The 14,750-nt window shown below is 48.2% G+C and overlaps 1 protein-coding gene across 1 annotated transcript in view; it reads right to left on the bottom strand.

The window, feature by feature from the left end:
- Positions 1 to 588: 588 nt before the first annotated feature.
- Positions 589 to 14,750, bottom strand: part of COL4A1 (collagen type IV alpha 1 chain) — a gene marked incomplete at its 5' end in the record, with an annotated part of 144,231 nt that continues 130,069 nt past the window's right edge. The window contains 9 exons of the mRNA XM_079721844.1: positions 589 to 719; positions 2,765 to 2,937; positions 5,275 to 5,389; positions 8,997 to 9,174; positions 10,056 to 10,268; positions 11,163 to 11,261; positions 12,255 to 12,383; positions 13,403 to 13,474; positions 14,244 to 14,316. Of these exons, the coding sequence (XP_079577970.1) occupies positions 638 to 719; positions 2,765 to 2,937; positions 5,275 to 5,389; positions 8,997 to 9,174; positions 10,056 to 10,268; positions 11,163 to 11,261; positions 12,255 to 12,383; positions 13,403 to 13,474; positions 14,244 to 14,316 (1,134 nt within the window). The 3' untranslated portion in view covers positions 589 to 637. The remainder of the gene's footprint in view (positions 720 to 2,764; positions 2,938 to 5,274; positions 5,390 to 8,996; positions 9,175 to 10,055; positions 10,269 to 11,162; positions 11,262 to 12,254; positions 12,384 to 13,402; positions 13,475 to 14,243; positions 14,317 to 14,750) is intronic.

The following is a 14,750-nucleotide window of genomic DNA, read 5'->3' as shown; positions in this document are numbered from 1 at the left end:
TTGGGGACCATCTTTATTCCACAGGAAATCCATGACTTCTGCAAAAGCAGCTGCATAGTACCACACAGAGCAGAAAGACCGAAATTTCTCTTTGGTGGGGCAGTCGGAAGACAGGGCTGCTAGGCCCCGTCCTTCCCTTTGGAGGTTCCAACCATCGGCTTTACACGACTATTATTTGTACAGACCGAGGGACCTGAATTTTGAAACAGTTAGACAGTGATATCAACAGACGTTTCACCTGGGGTGTGAAATGGATCTGTTATAATACAAGAATGCAAACGGGCTTCGCCCAGGTTGGAAGGTCCCACAGCCCTCCTAGCACCCTTTGGTTTTCTGATGGGTCTCACTTCACACATCAGTGCACTGGACTGTAGAACAGACATATTTTTTATTTCATCAGAAGTGCCATTTGGGACTTCACTACGGGCAGCTTATCGTGGTCTTGGATTCTCCTTCAGCAAGTAGAGGCCAACGAAGCAGGGTGTGTTAGTTATGCAGATTCCTATCAGGCACCTTACAGTTTTCATACTGGACAGTGAGGTACACAGGATATATTTCTAGAGTTCGTTGCTGTTAGAAGAAGGAGGGAAGAGGGAGGAGTAGCACCATGTTGTGAAGTAGCTGAGGGTTGGCTTCGTTATGTTCTCCGCATGCACACTTGACAGCGACTGACATGCGTGCGCAGCTCTCCAGCCTTCAAGGTGGACGGCGTGGGCTTCCTGAAAGGCAGCACAGAAGTCAGGGTCACCGCATGGCTCAGGCCAGCTCCTCGGCCCTCCCTCCCATCAGAGATCCCCGAGGAACCAGCCTTCACCCTGCCTCTGAGCGGGTACCGCACTGGGGGCATCCCACGGCCTCGGTAACGCCTGCAAGTTATCATCTGCATCCATCCTCGGGCCAAGAGTACAAGGCGAGTGAGGGCACAGCCAGAGTCACCCACGTCTGTCTGACCCCAAAGTCTCAGCCAGTCCCCACCACAGACCCTGCCTCTTCTAACTATAGGTTAACCTTTTGTTTTCTCTTCACAACTCGATTATAAACACCCCCAGACTAGGAAGATGGTCTTCTTCTCTGAGACACTTCACACACATCCTAAGTGCTCATTAAATCATTGCTGAATGACAGAATGAGCAGCAAATCTGGAATAATCGACCAGACCTCAAAATACATTCATAACTCTTGAAAGTTGTTCACGCAGGTGGTCTGATTAGAGGCCAAAGACAGGGGAGGACATTTAGTGTTCCAAGTGCTTGCTTTATCCTAGGAATTCTGTTCTTTGACTATTGGAGAAGTGAAGTCTGAACTAAAATGAGTACTAATCAAATCTTATTCAAATTAAAGTAGCCATGTAATAAGAGTACCTTGTCTTAAAATTGAGGTGGCTTACGTTAGCAACTTTGGTGAAAATCCTAGTGCCCCCAAATTATTTAAATTAATGGGATCTTACCTAGTTTTGTTTAAGAAGGCATTTCAGTTAATTGTACCAGGCTGCTGGTTCAGAAAAAAAATCAAAAACCAAAAACCCCATTGTTACCTGTTAACCCTATAATGGGCAGCCCTGGGAGCTGGTGCTCATTTCGGTAGCTAATGGTCAAATTCTATCTGGAGAGTTGACGTCAAGTTCCCAGTTGCCTAGAAAGTCTTGTGTGAGCTACTAGAAAGGCACCTGGTAGTTTTTTGAGGCTTAGACATTTACGAGTAGTGAGCGTGTTGCTTCACCTTTATGATCTAAGCTAGAAAGAGACAGGGTCATAGCAGAGGTCCACAGAATTCTCTCCGAAAAGGTAAAGACAGAAAGGCTTATCTCCAGGGCCGAGAAGCACTGATTTGGGGGACTGAACAGGAAGTAATTGTTCAGCCCCATCGGCGCCCGGCGTCCGCTCCAGCAGGGCTGCAGCTGGTACTAAGTACCGGACAGAGGCCTCATTATGTGTTCCCATCCAGTACAGACTGGGCCCCGCTCCAAACTAACTTCAAGGTCAACGGCCACTTGGGACCGTTGTTTTAAAGGTGAAATTTTGGTAATGGAAATGAAAGAAGAGGTTCTCTGTATCCATTTTGGTGGCATTTGTGCTGAAATTAATTTTCATGCGCAGGCCTGAAAAACGGTCACTGATAACTCGCCATTGATAACTCCAACTCAGCATTATAAACACCATGAAAACCAAGGCTGTTCACTTCTCTCTCCCTGCTGGTTAAAGGTACAATGTTTTAAAATGCTCTGTTTGCAGATTTTAGTTGTGTTAATGATGTTGCCGTGGATTCATCTTGAAAAACTGAAAACTGGACTTTTTTCTTTCATGGCTCTTCAGCAATGAATGAATGAAGCCTGTCACCTAAGCTCTGCCTTTTTTTTTTTTTTTGCGGTACGCAGGCCTCTCACTGCTGTGGCCTCTCCCGTTGCGGAGCACAGGCTCCGGATGCGCAGGCTCAGCGGCCATGGCTCACGGGCCCAGCCGCTCCGCGGCATGTGGGATCTTCCCGGACCGGGGCACAAACCCGTGTCCCCTGCATCGGCAGGTGGACCCTCAACCACTGTGCCACCAGGGAAGCCCCTAAGTTCTGCCTCTGAACATGGTCTTGCTTATCTGCCCATGTGGAACAGAACCAAATATCTGTTCCTCTCCTATCCTACCCATGGAAGAAGTCTTCCTAAGGATTGCTGAAGACCATCTTTGGGACTTTGCACCGGACCACGTGTATGGATCATGGATGCCTGAAAATAAAAGCCACCGGGGGGGGGGGGCCGAGGGGGGCACTTTACTTGAACATCTGGCTTCTTTCGATCGTGGCAAGCCAAAAGCTGTAAGCGTTTGCATAGTAATTGCAAGTCCCGCGGCCGTGGCACTCGATGAAGGGGGCGCTTCTGAACTCTTCCAGACAGGACCCAGGAGAGGCCAGGGCTTGGCCAGAACCTTCGGCTCCGGCGCTGGTGTGCTGCAGGGAGACAGGAGACGTGAGCCAGAGGTGGCCGCCCACCCCGACGGGCTTCCCGGGCCCCAGGGAAGAGCCGGGGTGCTCCCTCCCGGAGAACCGCCCTCTCTGTCTCCCGAGGCCCCCAGGGAACACACTGGCAGCCACGCCGCCCCATGGCATCACGCCGGGCACACCCAGTGCCAGGAATCAGCCGACCGCTCCTCCCGGGGGCGGGAGGTGACTGGTCCAGCTCCACCAGCATTTCAACAAACGCTGTCCTCACTGCTTTCTTCTGGGAACACTGAAACCTCTTCTAACTTGGGGCGTGAGATGACAGCCAAAATGTGCAGAGGATGCTGGGACCAACTGATGTGACATCAGACTTTCTAAACAAAATTATACGGGATCATCAAAATCCTTTGTTTGCTACATTAGGTAGCAAAATCCTTTATTATTTGCTACATTAGGTAGCAAAATCCTTTATTTGCTACATCCTTTATTTGCTACATTATCCATTTTCTTTTCTTTAAGAAGAGAAAACTTAAACAAGAGAAAGAGGGAAAAGAAAGCTACTATGGTTACTGTTTGTTCAGTTGGGTTGAAGTACGCTCATCTGTCCTCAGAAACCAAGACATAAAATGAATGACGTACAAATGGAAGATACGGCAAAACCTCTACAGGATGGCTATTACGGACATAAGAAAAGTAAACTCTGGAATTAGCCATAAGGGACCTCTGAGGACAAAGCTAACACCCTTGATTCCCAGATGAGGACCCCAGGATCCCAGAACATTCCAGGTCACACTTCCCAGGCAAAGCTGAGATGGGAACAGGCCTCTGGAGGCTGCCAGATCCGAGCCCCTCAGCTTCCCCACAAAGCCCCCAGGCTCAGCAGTGATGGGATGCCTGTTCTCCAGAACCTCATCATTTTGATTTGCTCTTGGTTTTGAGAAATTACGGGCAATCGTTGTTCAGATCTTTGTATGACACCCGGACAAGGGACGGGGAAGTGACAGAGTGCTTTCCTCCATTCTTTTTTTTTTTTTTTTTTTTTTTGCGTTACGCGGGCCTCTCACTGTTGTGGCCCCTCCCGTTATGGAGCACAGGCTCCGGACGTGCAGGCTCAGCGGCCATGGTTCACGGGCCCAGCCGCTCCGTGGCATGTGGGATCTTCCTGGACCGGGGCACGAACCCGTGTCCCCTTCATCGGCAGGCGGACTCTCAACCACTGCGCCACCAGGGAAGCCCTTTCCTCCATTCTTTACTCCTTGGATCGAGGGCCTCTTCTGTCAAACTGAGACTCCATCTAGTATTTCTTATGATAATGGAGTCAAAAGTCCAATCTGCCTTTGAGTCAGAGTTGTATGTTTACATCACTGCGAGTATCTTGACTTCTCTACACCATAGTTCTAACCTTTTTGGCTTTCGTGATAAAGGAGTCACCATGCAGTACTTAGAATTATCAAAACAACTTGCTAAATTTTGTTGTTGCAATTTTTTGGACCTGTTGAAGAGTCTAAATGCAGGATCTTCAACCCAGGAAATCTCACCATCTGACTGGTGAGAATCTAATACACAAGCATTTGAAGAACTGCTTTCTTGGCAATTTCTACACTTGGAATAACTTACAGCAGAAAAACACAGTTAAGAGGCCACTTTCCCTGTCAATCAAATAACAAGGCTAATGATGATTTGGGGGTCAAAGGTACGTACGACCTGGCCACACCTGGGAGTGTGACGATGGCACTGGGCTTACAGCGGTGACATGGGAAATGTTTGTGGAGGATCGTTTACAGGGAGTGATTCCAGTGTAACCTGATGGTCCAAGTTCAGAGCTTCTATGTTTTCAATCAGTACTTTAAACTGAGGCAATAAAATATGTAAGAAACTACAATGGGATCTCAAAAGGGTGCTGTGTTTCCTGTTCTAATTGGCTTTTGGGAGGAAGGGAGCACCGGGGGTCTGGCATCTGGGGCAGCTGGGCGGTAGGAGAGCAGACTCATGTGGGAGGGGTGTGGACCCTCGGGCCCCTGACACCGGCCAGTGCCCCCGCTCTCTTCCTGACTCTAGCTTCTGCTTTTGGGCTTGCAAGCGTTTTAGTAAATGTGTACCCACCATGGGCGCGCCCTCCTCTTCCCCCAGGGAGGCGCTGACTCGGAACCTCATCAGGTCACCCAGCGACCCAGTCCCAGAAGAGGAGGGCTCTGAGCGGGAGCTGGACCCCCTGTTGTCCCCTCCCAGGGGAGCAGGCCAGGCTCCTGGGGACACTTTGCAGGGGGTCCCAGGAGCGAGGGAAAAGAGGTGGGGTGATTGTGGGCAGCTCTTTGGGGGAAATATGGAGTTTCCCCAGACACTTACCATCACAAAGGAGTAGCCAATCCAGAGCGAGGACCAGCCGCTGGGGCACTGCGGGATCTGGATGGTTTGGCTGTGCACAGCCATGACCATGGCCGGAGCCTCACACACAGCACACCTGGAAGGCACGGAGCAGAGAGGCTCAGCACAGCCGAGGCAGGCCTCCACCGGCTCGCTCCTTTCCCCATTATCTGTGCTCCATCTCGCCACTCCATCTTTCTGACCCAGTGATGTGTTTTACCAAACAGATCAGGTGTCCCCTGCTTGGACTCTGAGGCTTAGGGTCTTCTCATTGGTTTGATAAGCCTGCCTCAGTATTAAAACATTAAGCTCAAAACCAGACCCAACACTTGTCATTTAGCCATCTACTTTGTAGCAGGAAGGAAACTGGAAGGTCAGGTTGTAATAGGGACCATTTCCTGAGGCGCTGGGGCTGCAGGAGACTTCTGTGTTCTCCTTTGTGTATTTTAGTGTCTTCCAGTGTTTCAGCAACGAGTGTGGATTTCAGCAAACACAATGAATGCTCAAGAAAAAGGAGATGGTGCAATCCAAGGGCTACCACTTGCGGAACACGGCGATTTGTTTTAAGCCCTGAATCATCTTCAATGTAAGAAGAACATTGAGTGAATTATAGTAACTAAGACAGATAACAAACCCAGGGCTGGCTGTCCACGTGAGCCTCTTCTGGAGACTCTTTCCAGACCTGGAACCAACAGACCAGTGAGGGGACTCTGCCCCAGGCCAGACTGGATGGCCCCCAAGCCAGGCTGGCTCGTGCTCAGCCGCTGGGACTGCACCCAGGAATAAATGACAGCAACACACAACGTTCCGACTCAGACCTGCTCTACTAAGCGACCCTTTGATGGTGGGATAACGTTTTGTTGAAAAAAAAAAATTTAAACATCAGCAGTAAAATAATTATATTCAAGTCACAAACTGAACAGAGTGCTAACAATGCTGATAAATGACTATAAATGGTGTTAATAATTACACCTAGTTATGCTGGAACATTTGCATGAAAATGGATTAGGAGTGTGAAGAGGGCTGAAGTGAGTCATTCGGTTTTCCGTGTGTGTGTGTGTGTGTGCGCGGGCGCGCGCTATTTTCTATTTTATTCACACAAATGCAGATGAAGTAAAGGGCTCAGCTAAACAACAGTGACTGAAATTGGCCTCTACATCTGCCACCATCTGCCTGCCAGACACAGGAGCAGACATATAGCACAGAGGAAAGCGCGTCATGTCAGGCTCTCCCTGGGCTGGCGGATTCAAGCCGCTGCAGAGACGTGGTCTGGACCCCGTCCGGTGGGTGCTAGGGGACAGAGAATCACAGATTTAACGAGCCACGAGGTCCCTTAAAATCCGTACACTCTCATTCCCCATATTACCTATGAGAATATGAGACCACGGTTAGTTGTGTCAAAAGGCAGAATTAGAACACAGCACCTACTCTCATACCAGTGGTCTTCAATCTAGAACAATTAAACAGTCCGTAGTTTTTGATGATTCATGTCTGCAGAGAGTCGGAAAGTGCTTAGAAAATTTTGTCAGGATGACAGCAGAAAAGTTGGTACTTTTTCTGCTTAAGAGGAAGGATTTTGTTATTAACTCTTTCTAAAATTAAGCTTTAGGATGTCCCCAAAAGGGAGACCTCAGAAGGAACCTGTGGGTCCGGAGAAGTCATCAGAAACCACTAAGTTAAAGTAACCGTGGGACCTGGGCGCTCAGAGACCCAGAGGAATGGGCAGCATTATTACAAAAGGGGATGTGAGATGTGTGTGCTTTCGGAGCAGTGACTTAAAGGATGTGACTTCTGAGGTCACATCAGACACCATGCATCTGTGGGTCAGTTAACAGGGGGACGTGAAAACCCCGAAATGGGCAGCACTGGGGCGCTTAAACAACTCATGGTAACGGGTCCACAGAGAAAAACAAGTCTCAGACTTGAGGCTTCTCCTGGACCTGTTTCCTAAACACATCCCAGAGCCCTGTGTCCCAACCAAATCAAGGTCAATATCAATTTTATCAAGATGGTAAATAGGAGACAAAAACGAATAATCATTTTCTACCTGTTGTCCAAGGAAAGCTGAACAAAAACACAAAGGTGGTTAGTGGTTAGTTTCTGTTCTTGTGCACCCAGCATGGTTCTGAGCAAGAAAAGTCAACACAGATCAGCCCACAGGGACCCCCGACACCTGGGAAGGACATCTGTGTTTTGAGAGGTGCCTCTCTGGAAGTTACCAATGACTTTTCCCATTTTAAGACCCATGAGATAAGTTTTCTTACAGCCCAAAAGAAAAATCTTAGAAAGCTGTCGGGAGATATTTTGAGGTAAAGCCATCAAAAATCTGATTTTTCCAATAGGCATCTCCCAGCCTTTCTGGTCCAGGTCTATGCAGTACATTTTTTTTCACAAGACTGTTCTGTGAGGACCAGCCTTCCACACTCTGGAGCTACAGACCCCATAAGTGACCAGTCCACCCCGAAGTAGGTGGTGACCATCCAGTGACAGGTGGTCACCACACGGGGTGCTGGGCTGCTCCAAGCACCCACCCCATCCGCCCTCCCCTCTGACTCCAGACACTGCTCAGCCCACATCACTAGTCTTTCTTCCTATTCAAAAGCTGCTATTTCTCTAAAGGAAACGTAGAAAAGCTTCCGTTCTTTCTCACTCTCACTTTCCTAAGGAAAACGTGTCCTGCCTTGTCATTCTTTTCACCCTTTACTATCTTCACGTGTAAAAGTAAAATGAGAGACTAGCTTCTCAGTCAAACAAGTTCATACCTTTGCCACTTTTCTATTGCTTCTGAGAACAGTTAAGGAAGCAACTTTTAATTAGAAGGAAAGAGGCAAAAGTAGGAAAATCGTGTACTTTTCGGTCACAATCATTTCAATTTCCCATTTTATTTCCTACCAGGAAGACTCTTAGGGACCTGAAAACATACCCCAGACATTAATTAGTGTGGAAAGCACTTAATTTGGGAAGTCGCTCAAATGCATGCAATCTCAGTGGGTACAATATCACCTCAAGAGTGCAAAAACTGGTGGGGTGGAAGAGAATGAGAAAAATCTTAGGATGTACACGTTAATGTGCACGATACATCAGTATCATCTTTTATATGTAAAGCATAGACATACAGTATGTCTGCGGTGTCATCATTTCCTGGGGACCGCCTTACACCCACAGTTAAGTGCCACTTAACTGTACACTTAAAAATGGTTAAGACGGTAAATTTTATGCTATGTGTTATGTTAGTTTATGTTATTGTTTTACTACAATTGAAAAATAAAAAAATTTTTAAAGTTTCTTGGGGGTGATTCCAAAAAATATATCTTAAAAGACTCCTTAGGGAGACAATTATTTAAGAAAGAAAAAAGCTGCAAAGCTGTTCTAAAGTTTGCCGGGGACTCCAGCGACACTGCTGGTTCATGGCAGGGAAGGCAGCCACCCGGTGAGTCACACAAGATAACATGTCTTGTTCCAAAGCCGGGCTTTATCTCACCAAGGGTTTGCACTAAAATTTTTTAAGAAGATAACCGACTTTTACATCCAATTATTTGTATGGCTGATTTCTGTTACAAAACTCAGGTATCACAATTAGTAAACGGAATGGCAATAGATCAAATATTTGGGGGAAAATGGAAAAACACAAAAATAATCTCTGCCCTGGCCGTGAGCTGCTTTTCTTCATCAATTGTATGTGTGCTCCAATGGGCTGGACTCACCTGCTGATGAAGGGCCTGATGCCCTCCCCGGTGATGGGCGCCATGGACATGGGCATAGGCTCCGGGGTGGACAGCCAGTATGAGTAATCATTTCGGGAGGCGAAGTTGCAGACGTTGTTGATGTTACAGAAGAGGAAAGGCATCGTGCTGAACTTACGCAGACAGCTGCCTGCCGTGCCTGGGGACACGGGGAGAAGACGTTGCTTACCATTCGCAGTCTGCCTCGACACAGAATGCAAGTGAGCTAGCTAATAAAGACATCTATCCTACACAACCGCTAAGGTGGAAATAAACATGTTTGCCAATTACAGAAAGAAGGAAATAAATGTACCCAACAGACTAGTATGATTGGAAATGAGCATTAAGTTCAATGCAAAGTGATCCAGGCCAAAGGGCAACCATCAAGAAGGAGCAGGATGAACAGAAACAAAGCAGTTCATCAGTAGAGAGAGACCTTTTCCTGTAACTGAATTCTAGAAGGAACGTAACGTGCAGCTCCTTGTACCACACCTAGGAACTCACTGGACCGCGTCTTTCATGAAATGCCGAGCCGTCTTTATATATGTTGGCAACCTCAGTGAACGTTAGAGGCGTATAACATTACAACATAGTTTGGTGGAGCAGATCTGAGAGGACCGAGACGATGACGGCAAACACACAACCCTCTACGGATCTAAACTGATAGAAGGACAGAGGAATTGTGGGCAGCATAACATGGACATTTTTTAAAGCAGCAACAGTAAAGCTGCTCTGTTTTATGACTATGAATGCACACTGTTACGTGTGTGCTCCAGATATCTTGATCCTACTTGATAATTTGAAGAAGAGGTCAGAAGTTTTATTAATTTAAAAGTTTCAAAGAGTCAGCCTTTACGTCTGCCTGGCTTCCCTTTAGTAACATGGTGGCTGTTGGTAAGGACGGAGGGAAACAGGACTCTTTTCCTTGACTAGGTCTTGGTGATACTCCGAAGCACAGGAGCAGAGTGGGAACACAGCCCAGCACCACCCAGCACCGGACACGCGACGTGGAATGAACACACCCATCTGCAGATGCCTCACCCAGGTCCTGGCCGTGCGCCCGCTCGTTGCCTTGTACGTAGAGCAGAGAGTACCCGTGGTAGAGGATTTTGGTCCCAGGAGGACACTGGGGGTCGTCTGTTGTCTGACTGTGCCTGGTCACGAGGAAGCCGTGATCAACAGAGGGGGTGCCTGGGGGACCCATGGATCCCGGCAACCCATCAGGGCCGGGTGGACCCGGGAAGCCTCTTGGACCTGAAAGACAGCAGAGAAATTCGCTTCCTCAGTTCAAACAGGCGAGACTCAGTACAACCACCACCTCCCTCGTGCCACCTCAGCTTCTCCTCTCTGCATCCCACCTGGAGATGTTTTATGAGCACGGTGCTTGGTGCAAAGCAGAAGCTCATGAACTCAGTCCAATGAATAAATGAAATATGTGAAAATATATGAATAAAGGAAGTAAATGAAATGACTCCATGCCTGTATTCATACAGCATTTGGGAGCTCCTCTGAGGGAGGATTATTATAGGATGATTAAAACAACCATCTTTTAAAGTAGCTTCCCAGCCTCAGTGGCCCAAAGCCAGCATATGGAATCACGGGTGGAAGGAAGCTCCCGTGCAGGGTGTCCTCCTGTCCCCTGGGCGACCACGCTGCCTGCAAGATGTTCACAGGCCTCCTGCTGGGCTGGGCCCTCTGTCTACTTAGTTGCACCCTCAGCCTTTGGCATCCCAGCCACGATGGGACCTCTGAGGTCATGCTTCTCGGGAAGCAGATCAACTTTAGTCCGTGCCAGTCAGTGGCCTTCTGGCCAACACGGCACATGCATCTGTTTCCCTTGCCCTTTGCTGAAATGGAGTGTCTGGGCTGCAGACTCTTAGAAAACCCGACAGGGCCATCCCTAGTGGCCTCCTTTCAATAACGTGTGGGAGGCACTGAGCTTTGATCAACATCTGTCCCCCTACACAGAAGAGAATGAGGACAACCCTTAGCTCCTCTGTGAGATCCTGTTTCTCCTAAGAAACAAACTTCTATGGAAATCTTTCAAGGAACACTTCCTTCTGCAGGTTTCCATATGCCTGGGCCTAAGGCTCCTAACCCGGAGATGCAGTCGAGGGTAGTGAGGTTGGGACAGCACAGCAAACCTACCAGGAGGTCCAAAGGGTCCTGCCTCTCCTTTCTGGCCAGGGGCCCCATCAAACCCGGGAATACCCGGTGGCCCAGGTAAGCCCACAGATCCTGTCACACCTAAAGAGAGGAGAAAGAATTCATGATCCGGTTGCGGAGGGCAATAAATAGGCTGTATCTTTTTCTTCCCTTTGGAAATGTCTTCTTTGGCCCCCTGAGAGGGAAGCACAGGGCCTCGGACTACAGGTGGGAAAGCTTTCCCAGAAAGCCAGAAGGTTAACACACACTCTGCAGACTGACACCCACACGGGGTGTGCCTCATCTCGGAATTCGGGGTTCTCCCCGGCTTCTTGCTGTTGTTCTGGTTCTTGTTTCGCACACAGTTTGGGGAAAGGCAGTCACATGGGGGTAGGGAGAGATCTGAGGCATTTTCATTTTCTCAGGTGTTTTCCCCTCTCAGCCACGTCCTGGTGTCTCAGAAAATGTTTAGGCACCGGGTTTATTGACGTGGGTAGTTTTTTTGTTTTTATGTGTACGGTTTATTCCTAGGTGGTTAAAACAAATTTTCATGGATGCTACCTTTCTACTCTAAATGTTTTCCTTCTTCTTTATCTTCCATCCCCACTCCTCAGCAATAGCTTTTGAAGTAAGGAGTGTTTAGCCCCAATCATCAGAAAGATTCTAGCTTAAGGTGTCTGGGAACCACAGGGATCTGTGCAGATCTTGGCCACTTGGGTATAGCTTTGGGGCCTCTGTGGAGAACACCAATCCCTACAATTCTGGATTGCTACTTCCTACAGTCCCCTATCTCCTGGCCGGGAGAGATGCTTCTCCCATTCCTTTGCCCATGTTTTTCTAAGTGAACATAGATGTACTGAGTTGTGTGCTGTCCTAGCTTTTCTTGTATTTCTTTTTCTGACCTTGTTAGGCCTCTTCAGAAACTTCACGTGGTTTTGACATACACTGAAGGAAGGTAAGAAAGTCATTTTCAAATACGTGTTTACACAGTCACTGCCCAGAGGCTGCTGTGAGACACGGGGGTGAAGAGGAAACGCCGCCCGGGTCAGCTCCCTCCCGCCTCCACAGCCCTCAGCACAGCGCGGTTATTCCTACCTTGTTGTCCTTTGGGGCCTGGAGGTCCCTGAAGCCCTTTCAGACCTGCGGGGCCCTCAGGACCAGGAAGCCCTGGCTCCCCTTTGATGATGTCGTATGGACCCGGGGGGCCCGGGGGGCCAGGAAGACCTGTGGGGATCAGGGCAGCCACTGGTCAATTTCACTGTCCACATTCAGGGCAGAAACAGCTTCTGACATGAAACCCAACCAAAGGCAGTGCTTCTCAAAAGTAGAATCACAATCAAAACCACAAGGGACCAGATCCTCACGACGAGACACACGGGTGTCTGCGCATCTCTATTATCTAACCTAAAATCCTGAATCCTTGGGACTGGAACAGACCTCGGGGTCACCAGTGTCAAATGTCCACTCAGATCTGGAGGCCTTGATGGACCCCGGACCCAAGGGGAAGCTCATCCCCCTCAAGGAACCACCCCTCATGTGGGGAGCTCCAACAGGTGAAATTAGGACTTTTTTCCCGTATGTATCTGAGATCTGCCTTACTGCACGCCAGAGCCACTGGTCTTAATCTTTCAGCACTGAGTGAACATAAACTTCCTTCTGTTTGACGGGTCCTGAAGTACACGGAGCAGCCACGTGAAGCTGGGGGCCTCGGGTCTACCGCAGCCTCACACGTTTCCCCATTTATCTTCTCCCCGAATAATCCACTTCTCAGTGCATTCTGGTTGCTCACTCCCTCTCTTGAAACACGGTCTTGAAAACTAAACGCAGCCCTCGAAATAAGCTCTGACCCGCAGAGACCAGGATGGGATGCAGACTCCCTCAGACCACTTCCTTCTAAGACCAGCTGTGTCTCTGGAGCCACTTGGCACGTCTGGCTCCCCGTGGAGAAGCCAAGGCATCCCCTTTCTTAGAAAGAACTCCATACTGTCCAGCCACAGTTTGTTCAGCCTGCAAGATGGATTTCGTTCCTGATTTTTACGGCTGATTTCCGTCTGCCCTCAGAGCCTGTGAGATTTTGTCTCTCACCCCTTTCCACTGGATTTATCTCAGGCACAGATTTAACAAACTTGACTTTCAGGACAAGTCATTGGTAAAAGTGTCAACTAGATTAGCCAAATATAGGAACCCTGCCAAGTGGCCAAAGAATTTTCAACTGCTGTTTTCTAATGATCAAATTCTCTTACCTTTAGTTCCAGGGAAACCTTGGTCTCCTTGGTCACCTTTAACTCCCTGAAGGCCAGGGAGACCTTTCTGCCCTGGAGGAAAGTAAAACACTGTCTTTGCACAGAATTCCAAACGATAACCGTGTGTGTGTGAATACACACAGTATATACATATATGCACATACATGTACACATATGCTTATGTGTACATATACACACCTACATACATATACACGTAAAATACACGCATACACACACACACAGTGAACACATTTCCAATTTATGCACGTGGAAGAAAAGAACATTACTTGTATTCAGCTATGTAAAACTTTTGATGAAACTCTTCTTTCTAAAACCCAGAAGTCACATTTTTCCAAACATGCAGCAAACCATAAAATGGTCACAACCAGTGGAAGGGCACGTGATTCTGTTTTTGGTCACGATCTGGTTCCCACGTGTCCCCAACTAGACCACAAGATGCCTGCAAGCTGAGAACTTGTTGTATTCACCTTTCATTCATATGTACCTGATGCTGCAGTAAAAAAAATCAAAGTGCCTGGAAGCTGGTAGGCACCCAATAAATATTTGCTTCAAACATTAAAAAATTAATGAATGGCCCAAATCCATGACTTCTCATTGAGATGCCAATGATCCACTGATTCTTAGGAAGAAAATCAGAATGTCTTTACACTGCTATGCATGGGATTCTACAAACGGGGCAGCCACCCAGAAATGGCATTTTAATTTGAAGAGAACAGGATCTTGTACTGCAATGCTAGGTCTATCAACAGGAAAGCACCAGGGGCTGGGGCTCTGGTGGCAGGTAAATGTGTCTTCAGGCGGCATCTCCCTTATGTCTTACCTTGAAACCCTGGAACTCCTGGAGGTCCCATGTCACCCTTAGCACCTGTAGCTCCCGGAGAGCCACCGATCCCCTAGACACACAAAGAGAACGTCAGTCGGGAACGGCTCAGGAGACATAGGTCCCTCAAGCAACTGGTAGTCAGGAAGCTGGGAACAGCCCCTCCATGTTCTGAAGTAGCTCTGTGAACACATGTTGCCTTGTGGCTGCTTAAAGATGTAAAAAGAATGACAAAGCCTGTGTGTGTGCCTACAGGAGGGAGCTGGAAAGTGCAGCAGCTTGCTTCAGGCACTCTGCCCTTTCTGCTTGTCCGCCTGTGTGGTACATTCCAGGAGCAGGTGTAAATCCTACATCCCGCTGTCCCCACCCCGTAGCACAATGCCATGAACAGAGTCAAAACTCCCTAAACACTTGCCATGGCAACATCTCAATCTATCAACACCAAAGAACCTTTCTGGATGACTGTACTCCCAACACTCAACCACAGTGATTTGTCTTTAAAATTAG

This window comes from Hyperoodon ampullatus, assembly GCF_949752795.1.
Source record: "Hyperoodon ampullatus genome assembly, chromosome: 16".
Taxonomy (NCBI): Eukaryota; Metazoa; Chordata; class Mammalia; order Artiodactyla; family Ziphiidae; genus Hyperoodon; species Hyperoodon ampullatus.
Note: the sequence above shows the minus strand (reverse complement) of the source record. Positions and strands in the feature narration are given on the sequence as shown.